The sequence below is a fragment of the Schistocerca cancellata genome, chromosome 5 (assembly GCF_023864275.1).
Source record: "Schistocerca cancellata isolate TAMUIC-IGC-003103 chromosome 5, iqSchCanc2.1, whole genome shotgun sequence".
NCBI classification, from domain to species: Eukaryota; Metazoa; Arthropoda; class Insecta; order Orthoptera; family Acrididae; genus Schistocerca; species Schistocerca cancellata.
The window spans coordinates 314,490,919-314,508,632 of record NC_064630.1 but is presented as its reverse complement, the minus strand read 5'-3'; the positions used below and the strand labels follow the sequence as shown (position 1 = coordinate 314,508,632).

Here is a 17,714-nt window from a genome sequence, read left to right as displayed (position 1 = left end):
TGCTCCATTTACGCAGAGTCTGATACATATTAAGCATCAAACACAATTTTCCGTGCTTCTGTATCATAACAAAACTTAAGTCAACAGAACGAAGCAGAACCTCACACAACAAAAACATTACGAAGAAATGGCGTAGTAGACGGAGAAAAATGCACTTGAAAGTGGGATCATTTCCGAAATGTATCGAGTAAAGTGTAAATAAAAGGAATTCGTGACTGGCAGCAAAAAAAGTTATTGTAAACATGCTCATTAAGTAGGTAAGGGAGAAAAGGTTATGAAAGATTCGAAATTATCAAATACGCCGGGAGAAACTCAAGAATCACATTCGAAATTATGTTTAAAGTTTGTTGGAAATCGATATGTGCTGTCATAATGAAGCACTGTGTGGGTGATACGCACTCTGTTTTATGCAAAACCTAGTTTTTCACGGATCTAAATGTATATAGCTTCACATCTCCTGAACTATGTGTCGTACAGCGAATAATTTTGCAGGATCGTTCAATGACACGTGTGAATACTGCCTGCAAAACGAGTTATGAATAGACTTAATAGTAAAGAAGTAACAAATGAAAACGTACTGCCTGGTTCTGAAGTTTTACTGCACGAACAAGGGAAGTCCAGCAAGCGAAAAACTTCTCTGCTTTCATCAATTTGTTGGGGGTCTCAGCCAAAAAAATTGCGTGAAGGTTTGAAATTATGTCTAAAGTTTTTTGAGAGTCAATGAGTGTGGTCATTCTCAATTACTGAATGACTGAAGTGTGGGTAAGTTCACCTGCCTCAATACATACACACTGTTTTACTGTGTTAACGCTCACAATACGAATGGGGGGAGGCGGTTACTCCATACCCACCTATTAATAATGTTGTAATCTAGTCAGTTATTTCACATTTTAAGATTTCGAAAAATGTACTATTTTTGATGAATTCTTCTACCAGATCCCATAAATGTGTAAATTTTTCAGTTTAACTTAACCGAACCATTTAAGTCTTAGCAGACGATGTCACTTTCCTCCATGACTCTCTTAATCAATATTTTCAGATTCAGGACCTTATTTTGAAATCAGTACGTCTTTAAAATGTTGAGAGTAAAAGGCAACAAGAATTAAGGAACCCGTTGGTAGCACACGTTACTGAAAGTGTGTTGAAATGTTAAGAGAGTGCTAAAATATATTTTCAAGTTCTGGATCCAACTAACTTATTAGCACCTCTTTAAAAACTGAATTGATAATTTAAGTTAACTACAATAAAACAATTTGGTTTTTTTATTTTCTTAAGGTGGACATAAAGTAATCCTCCCCCACCCCTTTGATAATACGCGATATGCAAAAAGGTTTGGTATTGCTAGGGTTAAACCTTACGCCTTTTAACTAGTAGATTCTGACAGGATTTCAAATTTTTAAATTCGGCCAATAATTCTATGAAGTACAAAGTCAAATTTTTGCTCCTGGAAGCCGTTAGCTAGGCAGGTTCTCTGTTTAATATAAATGAAGGAAAGTCCTTTCTTCTGAAGCAGTCTGCTGGGCATACTTCTTTCGCTTGCAATCGATGTTTGAGTTATGAAATAACGGAATTTTTAATTTTAATAGAACCGGCATCCGCGAAGTTTGTGCCGCAGTGAAGTCTGTGAACTCTCGGGCAAAATTGAATCATGGAAATATTGCGAATAACCGTCACGTGCAATCATATTCGCGAATAGTGACGCTTAGTAAACACTGGAAGCCACGTTAATTTATATTTAAGACTTTTTGGTAACAGATTGTGTCATATACGTCGTTGCTCCTATGGCATCATGTTATTCTCATAAATTAGTTCGAGGTGTTCACGCTATTTTAGGAGCACGTTACTTTCGAGCAGTTGTTGCATGAGTCGACAAGCCAAAAACTCCGGATTTAGAGTGAGAAGTTTTGCCTACTCGACGCCTGTGAATCAGTGCGGCAGTGTGGCTCACAGGACAGATCAGACGAGAGGCAGCGACAGCATGAGAATGCGAGGAGCCCCTAGCGCGGTTCCTTGGCCGCCGCCGCCACCGGCACGGTTTACAATTCAATGGCGAGGCGTGGGTGGGTGCGTGCGTGCGTGCGTGCGGCCGCAGCTCGCAGCCTTGACAGCGCTCCTCCATTGTGTCCGGGTACGGCACGACGCGGCCACGCTCAAATTGTCGCGCTGCAGCTTCGCCACATCGCCACATGGGAGTAGTCGGCGCAAGTTCTTTTTATACTGTAATTGTACAGCAATGTTGTAGCATCACGCACAGTTTGGAAAAGTCTTCAGCTGCGCGCGACTGTGCTTCACATGCAGGTTTTCCAGTGCCAACAACCCAGCTTCCATTAGACCCTAGCCTTAGTCTTTTCGAACCTCTTATTATCCAGGAAAGTATTTACTTTCCCCGTCCACTATATACAACTCTAGCAACATGTTATGCTCCCATCTATTTCATTTTCATCGCGTCTTCCATTACAGTTTGTTCCGCGACAACTTATTTGTTTTCTTTCTCTCTCACAGGAAGACCACGCGGCAATCGGGATTTTTGTAATTTTTTATGTTTATCGTACGTGGAGTTCATGACTGAGTTACCTATTTGCTCGAAGCAGTTCGATGCAGCTCTCAAAAGTTCTCGAGAAAATTAACTTTGAAGTTTTCCGAACGCCCTAAGGTTAAGATCGAATTTTCTACAGGCATTGTGACACTGTGGTGGTTCCGACGCGCGGGGGTCGGGGCGAGGGAACGGAGGACTGGGTTCGATTACCGGCTGATGGAAGTTTCAAAGCAAAGGTTCTCAAGCGTAAAATACATAGAGGAGGAAAAAAGATTGGAAGCGTTCGGGATTGGTAATCGCTACATTCAGTCTCGTTGCAGTCATTAGCTTCTGTGGATTCATTTCGAATGCTCATGTCATCGTGTATACATTTTTATAGTCAGCTGTTGTGTGAGCATGAGCATTTCTATTCGGCGCACTGTCCTTATGCTTGTATATATTGTTTATTTTAAATTTGACATGCCGATATCCAGTGATTTACTTTATCTTCGCATGCATATTCGTGATGTGACACGATAAATAGCATAGAGGGGGGAAACTGTGTGAATTTGTAGAACATAAGATCCGAAGATGGTAACTTAGCTTTACCGGAACTAATTATCGAAATAAATGCTTCACCAGCAATCTTAGCTTTTCTAAGTTCGTGTTCTGGGTTCATTATCTATATATCTGTGTCATTTAAATATAAAATTCATCAAATATAGGTTAATTAATAAATATCATTTTTATGAAAAATGTATGTCTTCCTATTTCTGTATCGCACACAAACGTCTAGTATTCATTTCTAATATAATTTCTTAATTGCAGATCGTTCATAAAATATTGTTAGTAAAGATCTGTTAGGTAAAAAATTAAAATTATTTTTTCCTTCTTTATATATACGGAAATGTTCGTGGAACATATATCTTCGTTTAAAAATTTACTAGGGCCGGGAATCCAACCCAGGCCATTTCCATCCAGGCGAGCACTCTACCAAAGACTCACACCGTCTGTTGAAAAATCGACCTAACGTTAGGGTATTAAAGGCGCCCAAAAAACTCCAAAGCCGATTTTCAGGAGAATTTTTTGGAGTTTCATTGACTGCTTCGGGAAACTGATGTTTCAGTTCTGAACTTCACGAACCATAAATATAAAAAAAAAAATACAAAAATCCGATTCTCGTGTGTTCTCTGTGATAGTAAAATACCATCACGCATCTTTCCTTTTCTCATCGAGCAGCCCTCTGTTTTAAGTGGTTTTCCACACTGCCGTAAGACAGAACTGATAACACATAGTGACTGGAAACTACCCAACTCACACACGTCGAAGGTTCAATTTGGAAAAGACAGCTTAGTTTGCCAAGAGTGTTCCAATTTTACTCTTCCGTTATGTCTGTTACCGCCCACCCATTCCCTGTCTTCAGCTGCGCTAAATACAGAAACTCATCAACAGATGTGAAGTGTTTGGAGCTCTGAGGAAAGTGGGACTTAGTGATAAAGCCAAAAGTTCTTAGGGGTTCAGAATAAAGTGAAGTATTGGGATCCAATTTTGCAGGCGACTTAGGACTGAGGAAGGTATCCAATGTGTTTGACGAGGTGAAAGAACTTCACACGGGGTAAATGGATACGGAAAACTAGGAGGAGTGCATGGTGACCAAGAATTTGAAGGGCACGGTACAACTTGTGGGTGGCACAGATCTTACACATCATTTTCTAGTAGAAGCTAACTGGGATAATCCTGCTGTACTCTCCTTATTAGACGCTAGTCAACCTCCCAAATCTCTAACAACATTAACACAGTTGATATAAAAGTCAACGTGATATGATGTGATGTATTCGTCTGCATACGCTACCAGTAAGTTCCACGAAGCTGCGCATAAGCACGGAACTCCTGCGGGGCCCATACCTTCGGTTTTATTGGTGATAGAAAGGTAGGGTCAAGAGTTTAGGATAGCCCTTAGGCTAGGGACCATTTGTTTCCCAACGAAAGAATCTTCTTACTGTAACAATCCTACAGTACAAGATCAAAGTTTGAATATTACACACTTCCTCCAGCTTACGCAAATGGAGCAAATCGGTTGGTTCTTTTTCCATTGGAGGCTGTCTACGGGGCGCCATATGGAGCTCACGGATACGCAGTTTAGTTCACAGGTGGTTCCTGAAATTAGCTTTTTTCACCATTTTTTCGCCATCAGAGGCGGATAACTAAATAACTAACGTCATCAAATTGCTCCAATATCAATTTATATTCTCTAGGCATCTGGAAGTGGCATCTTCCCATTTTCTGAATTTTTTTATCCGTTATCGAGAAACACCTGGGGCAAAGGCCTTGCCGCATTGGATACACCGGTCCCCGTGAGATCACCGAAGTTAAGCGCTGTGGGGCGTGGTCGGCACTTGGATGGGTGACCATCCAGGCCGCCATGTGCTGTCGCCATTTTTCGCGGTACACTCAGCCTCGTGATGCCAATTGAGGAGCTACTCGACGGATTAGTAGCGGCTTCGGTCAAGAATACCATCATAACGACCGGGAGAGCGGTGTTCACCCCATGCCCCTCCAATCCGCATCCTCCATGGAGGGTGACACGGCGGTCGGGTGGTTCCGGTAGGCCACTCGTGCCCTGAAGACGGCGTGCTTTTATCGAGAGACACCCTAAAACATGATTTTTGAGTACCAAAACAACGTCGTGGTTTCCAAAACTACTATTCACAGTAAAGGTCTGTAATTTTAATGATATATTCTTAAGATCCAGATTTCTGACAACCTTCAAAAATTTCTTGGTATCTTTATCCATTTCCGAGGTACAAAGGCTCAAAGTTACCCTACTCGCACAAGTAAATAACACCCGTAAAAACCGGTGTGAGGCGAAATCGTAATTTATAACGTGAAGTAGCACGGGAAAATATGCTGTAAAGCATCTCCGTTATCATTATAATGGTTCTGGGAACCGCATGTTGTAGTACTGAAGCACATGTAAAATTTTTGTGTCCTTAAAATCCTGTCTGAGGTGTAAAATTAGTTTTCCGTTATTTCAATTTCACTTAAATAAACTATCAAAATTTTACTGGCCCATAAAGTTTTTTGCCTACATTGACATTCCATGCTGTAGCTGGGGTAAGAAGAGAAACAGCGGAAAAAATGCTGTTATCGGAGCACAGAAAAGGCGAATATGCTCCTGCTGAAAAGACCCTGACTGAAAAGTTTTTTACCAACTGCCTCATTCTACCATCCTCTCCACCAAAAATTTCCCCAAAAATTTTGGCTTTCGAACCTATCTGCGCTTTTTTTATGCTGAGAGAGGAGATAGTGACAGGGGGAAAGAGACGAAAAATGTAATAAATATTTGGCGATACTAGACGGTAGCTGTGGTATAGAAAGAGAGAAGGAGACAACGGCAGTGTGAGAGAAAGAGGACACAGAGGGAGTGTAACGTAGTTAACAGAACTAGAAAAAGAGTGAACGAGTCAGTGCCAGTGGGAGAAGAATAAAGAGAAGGTGAAATTGGAGTGATAAAGAGAGACAGTGTGTAACACTTACAAAGAGGAAGAGAGGAGACAGTAACAGAATAGAGAGCAGCAGTGCCAAGTACTGAATGAGATAGTAGCAGTAACATAGAGCAAAAGGCAGACAGTGCCAGTGAAAGGAGACAGTAGTAGTAGGACAGAACGAAGGAGGCTGAGGCTCTGAGACAGGAGACAATGACAGAGAGACACAAAGAGATAATAACAATAAGTTGGGCTAAACCAGTGAGTGAGAACGGAAAGTATGAGAGGATGGGTACGAGCGACTTACAGTGATGGACTAATGGACGTGAGCGACGAAGCCTGTAGGCGTGAGCTGCATGTTAAAAAGAGCGCGAATATGTTCGCTTGCAAAATTTTTCGGGAAAATTTTAAAGGCGCTGAGGAAGGTAGAATGCGGCAGCTGGTACCATATTTCCACTCAGATGGAAAGCGCGTATAGCCACAGCTGAGAACGCACAGATTGGCTTAATGTAGTTTTCAGTGACGGGCAGGAAATGGTCGCAGGTAAAGCTGTAAACCCGGAGACTTCCAAGAACGGCGAGTCTTGATGGTACAAGAACCACAACACCCACCGTCAAGGAAAACTTTATCATAAAAATGAAACACTGAGGCTAAATACGTAGAGGCAGGGCAGTGACATGAGGTAAGCCAGCGGCGTGCTGCGCATTCTATCAGCTGCAGTATTGCAGTACGGGGTAACTGCTCGCACCACAATACACACTTTTGCGCTAGCGGGCAAGCAATATCTCACTTGCGGCTACCACAATGCGTATGACCCGAGTGTTGGTAGTTTACATACATAAATCAAAGTAAAACAACACACACAGCATTTTAATATACGCAGTTTATCCGTTAAACCGACAGTCGGTGAAAGGGAATCTGTTTGAATTCAGATATCAAGTCCGCCAGACGTAATCTGCACAGTTTTATTTTATTTGGGAATCTCTAATCCGTATTTGCAAATATGTCATCACTGTTAACGAACACCTTACAACCAAGGGAACGCTGTAAACGAACTAAACAACAGCAGTGGTGACACCTCCTCACTGTAATTTACACTATCTAACAAAAAATGGCAGCTACCGCCTTAATGATCGTACTGTTTAATCACAGTGAAGTCAATTTTGAGTTAGTATCGAAATTCTGGTTCTACTGATATTTTATGACTCTGTTTCCAAGTTATCCAATCGAAAGTTGAATAGCATAATCACATCATTCACACTTTTTATTCTTCCTGCGATGATAGTCGCTACGATCGAAACCAACGGAAAATAAATAATAGATTTGTACAGCTGATGGCAAAAATTCAGCTCTCCACATTCCTAACAGCTGTAACGAATCACCTCATTAGAATGCCGAGCTGAAATAAATGATCAGATAAAACTAGAAATAGGAAAAGCAGATGCTCGTCTGAGGTTCTCTGGACGAATCAGAAGGAAATGTAATTCATTATTTACTGGCTTACATAACACACTTATTACCGATTCTTCAAACATTGCCTGTCAGTCCGAAACCCTCACCGACTACAGTTAATAGAAAATATCGACATGATCCAAAGAACAACGGTGCATTTCATCACGGACTCGTTTAGTAAAGGAGAGAGTGTTATGGAGATGCTTTTTAAACATTAATGGCAGGGAATACAAGAGAAGCAAAAATGGTTCTAATGGCTCTGAGCACTATGGGACTTAACTTCTGAGGTCATCAGTCCCCTAGAACTTAGAACTACTTAAACCTAACTAACCTAAGGACATCACACACATCCATGCCCCAGGCAAGATTCGAACCTACGACCGCAGCGCTCGCGCGGTTCCAGACTGTAGTGCCTAGAACCGCTTGGTCACTCCGGCCGGCACACGAGAAGTCTTGTGGGACATAACTATTTATGGATAAAATTCGAAGAGCGTTGTTTCACCCCAAGAAGAGTTGGGCAAGTAATTATATCCTCCTATATACATATCGCGAAAAGACCGTGATTATAAAATCACACATTGGGTCGAATGAATAAAAAAGATAACAGCCTTCGGAGAGGATTCTCAGAGCAAAAGAATATTCTCTCAGAAAGTTCTCAATTTCGTATGAATAAAAAATTCGAAGCATATTCTCCGACGAGGGAGTTCTCTCTCTCTCTCTCTCTCTCTCTCTCCTCCTCCTCCTCCTCCTCCTCCTCGAAAAAGTTCTCGGCGTGTGTCGTCTGCCGCGTCCGACAGAGAACACACACCTAGTCTTACATTTCTTTCAACTCGCTCAAACAGGCGCCTGTGCGGTTTCGTTACGAGAAACAGATCGCAGGTTTGTAATAAACCAGTTACTAATTTTTCTTATTCACCTACTTCAGCCATATAATGTTTTATTAATGTTAAACCTGTATAAATTACAGGTTCTCACCACTGCATTTCATCTGGCTATATACAGGGTAGTTATAATCAAAACTTGGCTACCTCAGATGGTCCCCATGAAAAACGAGTAATTGTAGGACAATGAAACTTTACGGAAACATTTGTGAAGTCATGCGGAAAAGAAATAACGAATAAACCATTGAAAGAGAGACATTTTAATTTCCACGAGAGAGGGTAACAGACGTTGCTCAATGTGACATCCATCGGCATCGACGACAGCCTGGAATCACTTGACTGCAACTCAAGTCTTCGAGGGAAGCACTTGAGAATTTACGACATCCAGAAACATATGGCCCCAGTATGCCAATGTCGATTATTTTTTGGAGTTGGATTTGGGGCCTGAAGTTGGCACAATGAATTGCCTAAACTGGTACCGAAAATAAAATAGCTTCTCAATTGCACGGCTGTTTGGCAAATTTCATTGTTAAAAAGAAATCACACAGGTCGAAATCTGGTGATCTTGGTACCCACGAAGTTTGGAACGATCGGTCAGTGATTCGGTTTTCTACGAATGTGCTGTGGAGTAACCGAGTGACCTCACGCGTCCAGCATTCTCAGACATGGTAACAGGAACTTCTTCTCAACAATTTGTGGAGCAATTGGTCGTCGGTCTCTTCCAGGAGCAATCCGCAAATCACCAGTTAATTCGAACTTCCGAATCGTGTTCTGCAGCACTGTTGCTGCTGTTACGACAAAATAGCTTTACGAGTAAAGCTATGCTCACCTTGTCAAGGCGCATGTTGCACGTCTGCAGCTATAATGCACACTGATGCTTGTGTTTCGGTCCCACGTCACCCCACGTCGCAGCACCAATACCGCACGCCTGACGTCAGTCATGACACTAACACCACGAACAACGCAAATCCTGCAGCAAACAGTCTGAACATCATTCCTATAAAGCTGGACATCACAGGTATATAGTTCCTTGTCTACACTGGCCCAAGTAGCAAAAGGTTTATTATAACCACCATGTATACCTTTTCTGCCTTCGGAGCAATACAAATTCTGCTAGTTTTAGAGGATATGGTCCAAATAAGTGCTACCACACCCATTAAAGTTTATTCTGCCAAGGTTGTTGAACGTTCAAATACAAAACATCTTAAGGAAATTCTGGAACATGTTGGCTTTCTAACAATGAGGTTAAAATAAAGAGTCGATGTAAAGGTTGTAGGAAATAGCGTAATCACTGAGGACTGTAAATTGGTCGTTTGGCTCGGTATGGTCCAAACATGGACTTCTTCTAAAATGCTATAAAAAGAACACCAATATGTCAGGCATCGACGTTACTTTTAAGAAAGCTTTACTAGCAATGGGGAAGCTAAACATACACATGTAATATGAACAAAATAAGTATTTGCGGTTCAAAATACAGAAAACCACATGACAATATTTTATGAAAGAAAATGTCTATTTGCAATAGTCGCAAATGTACGTATCTAGTTCAGAATGTGCACATCCACTGTGTACCCACATATTTCCCTCAAAACATATGACCCAAAGTTATCCCCTTGAGTCCTCAGAGAAGAGATCCTCGCAAAAATTCCAGCTTTTATCCTCATCACCTGGATATTCTCCTAGAGGTCGTTCCAGAGCTGCATCATCGTCCTCCGAATCTGAGGACTGTTGTCTCACTTTCGAAAGTCTTTCATTTGTCTGCGTTTTTGCTATTGGAATATTGATTTTCCATTTACAGCCCCTACTGCCACTAGAAAATAAGTTTCTCTTACCCTTCTCGAGAGCAGATTGTTCAAAATTTACATACAATTCGCGACGCTGTGGTGTTCCATTAAAGACATACGAACATTAAGGCTTACGACCACGATTTGTTGCTAATTTCCTTATGCCAAGAACTGGAGCAATCTCAAAAGCTCTCAACTGCGCTGATGTTCCTGGAAGAACCTGCGGAGTAGCGGATATCGAATATGATCGTAAGGCAATAACGTTAGGAGTGATCCCTGGGGACTTTGATGTATTAGAACTGCACGTCTTCTCTACTTCAGTTTCTCAGCGTAGAAAATCAGAATCAGGAAATACGTCTTTGTTCGAAGCAAACACTCGACTTCCTTTCAATCCGCTCACTGCAATTTCCCCAGCCCGGACTTTGAGATGTACATTTCCAAACAGCTCCATTATGTCATGTGGTGTGAAACAGCGATGGGAGGATCGAATTAGTTGTCTACCTTCGTCACTAACATGCTTTCAGTGAGCCCATGAATGTGTTACCCAGACACCGATGGAATGAGGAGGAAGAGGGATGGTAGTCACATGTTTTTCTCCCGCCATGTCAATGATATTAGTGCTACGTACGTGATTATAATGCCCATCTTCAGTCAGTAGAACTTGTGACTCTTATTTCGGGCTGGCTTTTGCATTGAAATGAGCAATACAATCTGTAAACAGATTATTTTGCACCCATCCAGATGGATGACCCCTGCCAATCGACCCCGGAGGAGATCTTTTCATTAGAACGTGGCTCATGGTCGTTCTTGGAAAAGTGACTATAGGAGGAACAAACTGCTCAGCTGCACTCCAATAGGCAATAACTGTCGCTGTAGAATCTCTCTCAGCAGACGTCAAAGCTGCTGCCTGTTTCTTACCCTTTCTCCCTGGAACATAATGGGATCTTGTTCTGAACAACTGAACGACCTGTTTCATCTACGTTGATTATCTTTCTGCAGTGAAATTCTGCTTTTGGTAGGCTTATTCGAAAAGGTTAATGAAGGCTTGGATATTTTCTTTGTCGAAGCCTAGTGACCCTTAAACGATTTTCCACGTGCTTTGCAAAATGATAAGCCATCTTTGTATCGATTCGGGAAAAGGTCTAGCCAGGCTATGCCAGCATCAGTTCACGTGAAAGGTGTTTGCAGACCATTTCTAACTGAGAGTTGAAAAGCTATCAGTCTCAAATCTGCTCTAGTATATCCGTGGAATTTTTGTTCCATGATAAGTAGGCATTCAACCAGCTGTTCCCCTAATTCTGCACCCAAATAGGGTTTTCTCTGGAGTCATGTCACGTTTTTCACTTAAGATTTGGAGTGTGGTACGAAGTAAATTAAACATCGTTGCTGCTTTCAGCATCCCCATTCGCTTTTGCCTGACAGCTGAAATAGGTTTTCCATGTCGTCTTCATTCCAGCACTGTCTATCATCCTTTCAGATATACTTCAGCGATTTTCTTGGCTTCCTGACACAACAGATATCATGAATCAACCGTTTTGCTTCAGCTGTGCAGAATATGGGCTACCTCATATTTAGACCCGGTTGTGTAACCCATATTTAGACCAACTGGATAAGAACACTTAAGAGTGGTGGCAGCTCATTGTAAAAATACGTTATGCAATAAATAATAACGTCAAACGAACTGTGGAATACCAGTAACAAGATGATGTCAACAAGAAATGCCTTGTTTTAACAACTAATGGTACATAAAATTAATAAACATACCTACAAAATGTTCCAAGGCACTGGAAATGGTAAAATGAGGCGTTCTATACCACTGCATCAGAATGCTTCGTTTGCTGGCGATGAATTGATCCCTTTCGCTAATTGGATCCCTCTCTAACAATTTAACACTGCCGCCACTAGACTGCAGCATCTGCACGCCATTAGGCAACAATTAGTCCATATTAGACCCTGGTCAGTATTTGGACCATTTCCTCTACAAAAAAATCTCGCTAAAACTTAATCACAATAGAACTTACTCAAGTCGAAGTATGCTACAGAGCTCATTTCGAAAAGTGGAGAATGCCCTCCGCTTGTCAGAAACTTCTCTAGTTTAATTCATAGAAAGCCAGAGAATATTCTTCGCTTTGAGTAACTTCCCTTACCCTTTTACTCATGCTGAGAACATTCTCATGGGAAGTACATTCTCCAGCACGCTATATTGAAACGAACTTGAGAATGTTCTCTGAAATTCCGAGAAAAAAATACATTCTCCTCTTTATTTATACGATTAATTAAGGCTCATACGGAGAGACTGTCGTTCTTCGCAAGCACCATTCTCGATCGAAACATAGAAAGGAAGGGAGGCGCCCTCCATCACACACCGTAAGGTGGCTTGCGGGTTATAGCTGTAGATGGAGATGTACAGGGTGTCCCAAAAGAAAGACCCGATTTTAAATAGAATTATTTATTAGGAAGAAGGGCTTAACATCAACAAATTGCATGCTAAATTACTCAGTAAAGACAGAAGTTTATAAAAATCCATCATAAATGTTCAGTATGTCCTCCACTGGCTGCACGGACGACATCTAGCCGATAGCTGAATTCATCCCAAACTGATCGTAAGGTGTCTTCTGTCACTGAAGCTACAGCAACTGATATTCTTATATTTTGACTAAAGTTCAGTCTTGATCACTCATGTATGTTTTAATGATATAGGTAACCGGTTTCGGTTCTTTCTACAAAACCATCATCAGACCCATGGCTCCCTTAGGGTGGTAGGCGGAGCTCTCCTCGCTGCTACGCAGTCAACTGATCAGGTCAGCGCTCGTAGCGATATCTAGCGGCTTTTTTCTGAAACTCTAGACCATGCCGATTACACCTAGTGCTGTTTCAGTTACCTAGTGACATTTGTCTCAATATTATTACAAGTTAAAATCGGGTCATTCTTTTTAGGACTCTCTGTGTATGAGTATGGCACGCGCTGGCTGGACTTTGTAGTCCTTACCACTTGTGTATTGTCATGTATTGCACCTAACATGCCTGGACGTACGTCTCCTTTGTGCTGCCATGCCTGCCGACGTGCCGGGAACGCGGCGACTGAGTGCCTGTCTCTGTCCGCAGAGCAGCAGTACGCGGCGGCCGACTCCAACAGCTCGACGCCGGCCAAGTCGTTCGTGCCGTGCAAGGTGTGCGGCGACAAGGCGTCCGGCTACCACTACGGGGTCACCTCCTGCGAGGGATGCAAGGTGAGTACGAAAACTCTTCCTACCTGTCACGTCCACAGAAAGGACTATTCGCCCCATTACAACGTCCATCTATGTATCATGTCATAGCGGAACGACGCCACCGTTGGCGGACTTCGATTAACGTTCTTATGACCGATGACGGGTGGAACTGTGATACCCAACGGGATATAGGTTCTACCCTCCATGCACATTATGTTATTATGTACTCGGAACGTCACAACCCTGCCAACATTTTGGCGGTCTCCAGACTCTCCTTTGGCTCTATTCCCGTGGATGCGACGATGGATCTGCTTGCTAACATCACAAAGCCCATGATGCTATTCAGGTGGGTTCTAACAGGTCGCCTTGATCTGATGGCCTCCCACTGGAGTTCTATAGGACATTTGGCCCCTTCTGGCCAAATTTCAGGACCTTATATCACCTTTCGTGCCGATTCCAGGCGGTTTCCTTGATCGTTTCCTCATTCCCATCCACAAGCCTTGGGGCACCTCGCGAATATGTTATTATCGCCCCTTGACGTCACTCAACAGCGACACAAAGATCCGGCTGTTGGCTGCGGACTTAAACAGACGGCTCTGTACGTGGTTTCCCCCGAACAAACTACTTTGGCAGGTGCCAATAACGTCCGCACTGCCCTCTGTCGCTGTCAGCACATAATCGCTCTTGCTCATGCACGTCGCATGCCAGGACTTTTGTCAGCTCTTGACTTCAGCCAGACATTCGATCGGGTCGATCAAGACTACCTGGGAGGGGATACCCTGATGCTACTGTCGACGTCGCAATGCGCCTCCTGCGTGGAGCTACGTCTCGTATACTCTACAATGGCCGTCTCATTCCGCTCATCTCGATCAGTGCATCAAGGCTGTCCACCCTCTGCACTGTTGTGTGCATTCGCCATGGAACCGTTGCTCTCTGGTCTCCGTCAATGCTTCTCTTGGATATCTCTCGGTGACCACGTATTCAGCCGCACTGCTTATGCAGACCGCCTCGTCGTTCTTCGTATCGGTGCTGAGGTCAGGGAGTAACTGGGATGGGTTACCGTCTACGGCGAAGCTTCTGGCAGCTGCTTTAACGTCCGTAAATTGAGCGGGATTCCTGCAGACAGCACTGCTTCTTGGCGTTTAACAGACACTATTCGATGCTTAATACTCGATTTCGCAAATGATCTGCATCGCACGATTACCCTCATATTCCGGCTGCTACTTTCCCGACTACGAACTGGGTTCTTAGTTAACCGTTTGGGAGCGCTCGATCTTCTGCAACGGACACAATATGTAGCATCACATATCACCCACGTGGCACAAACACTTCCTACAACGCCACCCGTGGCCCGCCACATGCTGCCGGCACTGGGTTCATTTGTTTGGCACGGCTTGCTGTCCGAGATAAGGTACGAGACCCTCACCCTCACGCACTGCGGGAACGGTTTAGGTCTGCAACACGTGCCTAACAGAGCGATAGCCCTTTCCATTTGCTCTCATATGGCGTTGTGGCGCCGATGTCCTGCGTGCCTTACCAGCGTAATGCTGGAGGCCCTTGCACCACTCTCTCTCTCAAGACAAATCCCGCTTTGACCGCCCTCCTTTTACTTACGACACTTTTTCCTCGACTGACCTAAGTCCATAATGTGCGATAATGCCAGCGCACTTGATATCCACGATGACGATCTATGGTTTTTTTTCAGCAGCACATGTCACCGAATGTGTGGTTGACGGGAAGCAACCCGATGTCGGATGGCGTGCTCTTTAGGGATCGGTGTGCGCAACTTACCTTGACTCAGACGTCCAGTATACATGGTACCTTACTGTAAATAGGAAGCAAGTATGCCGCTCACACCTTCATGGGACTCACCTCACAGACACTCCGTTACGCGTCACCTGTGATGTTATGGACACAGACGAGCATTGCCTGGTGTCCAGATTGGCAAGAGATGTCTAGTTATTGGTGCAACAGAAAAATGATCAAATGTGTGTGAATTCTTATGGGACTTAACTGCTAAGGTCATCAGTCCCTAAGCTTACACACTACTTAACCTAAATTATCCTAAGGACAAACACACACACCCTTGCCTGAGGGAGGATTCGAACCTCCGCCGGGATTAGCCGCACAGTCCATGACTGCAGCGCCTCAGACCGCTCGGCTAATCCCGCACGGCTATTGGTGCAACAGTTATTGTCTAATTACCAGAACGACTCGTCAGATACATCTACATCTACATTTATACTCCGCAAGCCACCCAACGGTGTGTGGCGGAGGGCACTTTGCGTGCCACTGTCATTACCTCCCTTTCCGGTTCCAGTCGCGTATGGTTCGCGGGAAGAACGACTGCCGGAAAGCCTCCGTGCGCGCTCGAATCTCTCTAATTTTACATTCGTGATCTCCTCGGGAGGTATAAGTAGGGGGAAGCAATATATTCGATACCTCATCCAGAAACGCACCCTCTCGAAACCTGGACAGCAAGCTACACCGCGATGCAGAGCGCCTCTCTTGCAGAGTCTGCCACTTGAGTTTGTTAAACATCTCCGTAACGCTATCACGGTTACCAAATAACCCTGTGACGAAACGCGCCGCTCTTCTTTGGATCTTCTCTATCTCCTCCGTCAACCCGATCTGGCACGGATCCCACACTGATGAGCAATACTCAAGTACAGGTCGAACGAGTGTTTTGTAAACCACCTCCTTTGTTGATGGACTACATTTTCTAAGGACTCTCCCAATGAATCTCAATCTGGTACCCACCTTACCAACAATTAATTTTATATGATCATTCCACTTCAAATCGTTCCGCACGCATACTCCCAGATATTTTACAGAAGTAACTGCTACCAGTGTTTGCTCCGCTATCATATAATCATACAATAAAGGATCCTTCTTTCTATGTATTCGCAATACATTACATTTGTCTATGTTAAGGGTCAGTTGCCACTCCCTGCACCAAGTGACTATCCGCTGCAGATCTTCCTGCATTTCGCTACAATTTTCTAATGCTGCAACTTCTCTGTATAGTACAGAAACATCCGCGAAAAGCCGCATGGAACTTCCGACACTATCTACTAGGTCATTTATATATATAGTGAAAAGCAATGGTCCCATAACACTCCCCTGTGGCACGCCAGAGGTTACTTTAACGTCTGTAGACGTCTCTCCGTTGATAATAACATGCTGTGTTCTGTTTGCTAAAAACTCTTCAATCCAGTCACACAGCTAGTCTGATATTCCGTAGGGTCTTACTTTGTTTATCTGGCGACAGTGCGTAACTCTATCGAACGCCTCCCGGAAGTCAAGGAAAATAGCATCTACCTGGGAGCCTGTATCTAATATTTTCTGGGTCTCATGAATAAATAAAGCGAGTTGGGTCTCACATGATCGCTGTTTCCGGAGTCCATGTTGATTCCTGCAGATTAGATTCTGGGTTTCCAGAAATGACATGATACGTGAGCAAAAAACATGTTCTACAATTCTACAACAGATCGACGTCAGAGATATAGGTCTATATTTTTGCGCATCTGCTCGACGACCCTTCTTGAAGACTGGGACTACCTGTGCTCTTTTCCAATCATTTGGAACCTTCCGTTCCTCTAGAGACTTGCGGTACACGACTGTTAGAAGGGGGGCAAGTTCTTTCGCGTACTCTGTGTAGAATCGAATTGCTATCCCTCTGTTGAGTGATTTCAGTTGCTTTTCTATTCCTTGGACACTTATTTCGATGTCAGCCATTTTTTCGTTTGTGCGAGGATTTAGAGAAGGAACTGCAGTGCGGTCTTCCTCTGTGAAACAGCTTTGGAAAAAGTTGTTTAGTATTTCAGCTTTACGCGTGTCATCCTCTGTTTCAATGCCATCATCATCCCGGAGTGACTGGATATGCTGTTTCGAGCCACTTACTGATTTAACTTAAGACCAGAACTTCCTAGGATTTTCTGTCAAGTCGGTACATAGAATTTTACTTTCGAATTCACTGAACGCTTCACGCATAGTCCTCCTTACGCTAACTTTGACATCGTTTAGCTTTTGTTTGTCTGAGAGGTTTCGGCTGCGTTTAAACTTGCATTGAAGCTCCCTTTGCTTTCGCAGTAGTTTCCTAACGTCGTTGTTGAACCACGGTGGGTTTTCCCCGTCCCTCACAGTTTTACTCGTCACGTACCTGTCTAAAACGCATTTTACGATTGCCTTGAACTTTTTCCATAAACACTCAACATTGTCAGTGTCGGAACAGAAATTTTCGTTTTGGCCTGTTAGGTAGTCTGAAATCTGCCTTCTATTACTCTTGCTAAACAGATAAACCTTCCTCCCTTTTTTTATATTCCTATTTACTTCCATGTCCAGGGATGCTGCAACAGCCTTATGATCACTGATTCCATGTTCTGCGC

At 43.4% G+C, this 17,714-nt stretch overlaps 1 protein-coding gene across 1 annotated transcript in view; it reads left to right on the top strand.

Annotated features, from left to right (window-relative positions):
• The window catches only part of LOC126188512 (ecdysone-induced protein 78C), a 733,752-nt gene that overhangs the window by 583,041 nt on the left and 132,997 nt on the right, over positions 1-17,714 (top strand). The window contains exon 3 of the mRNA XM_049930114.1: positions 13,223-13,347. Within this exon, the coding sequence (XP_049786071.1) occupies positions 13,223-13,347 (125 nt within the window). The remainder of the gene's footprint in view (positions 1-13,222; positions 13,348-17,714) is intronic.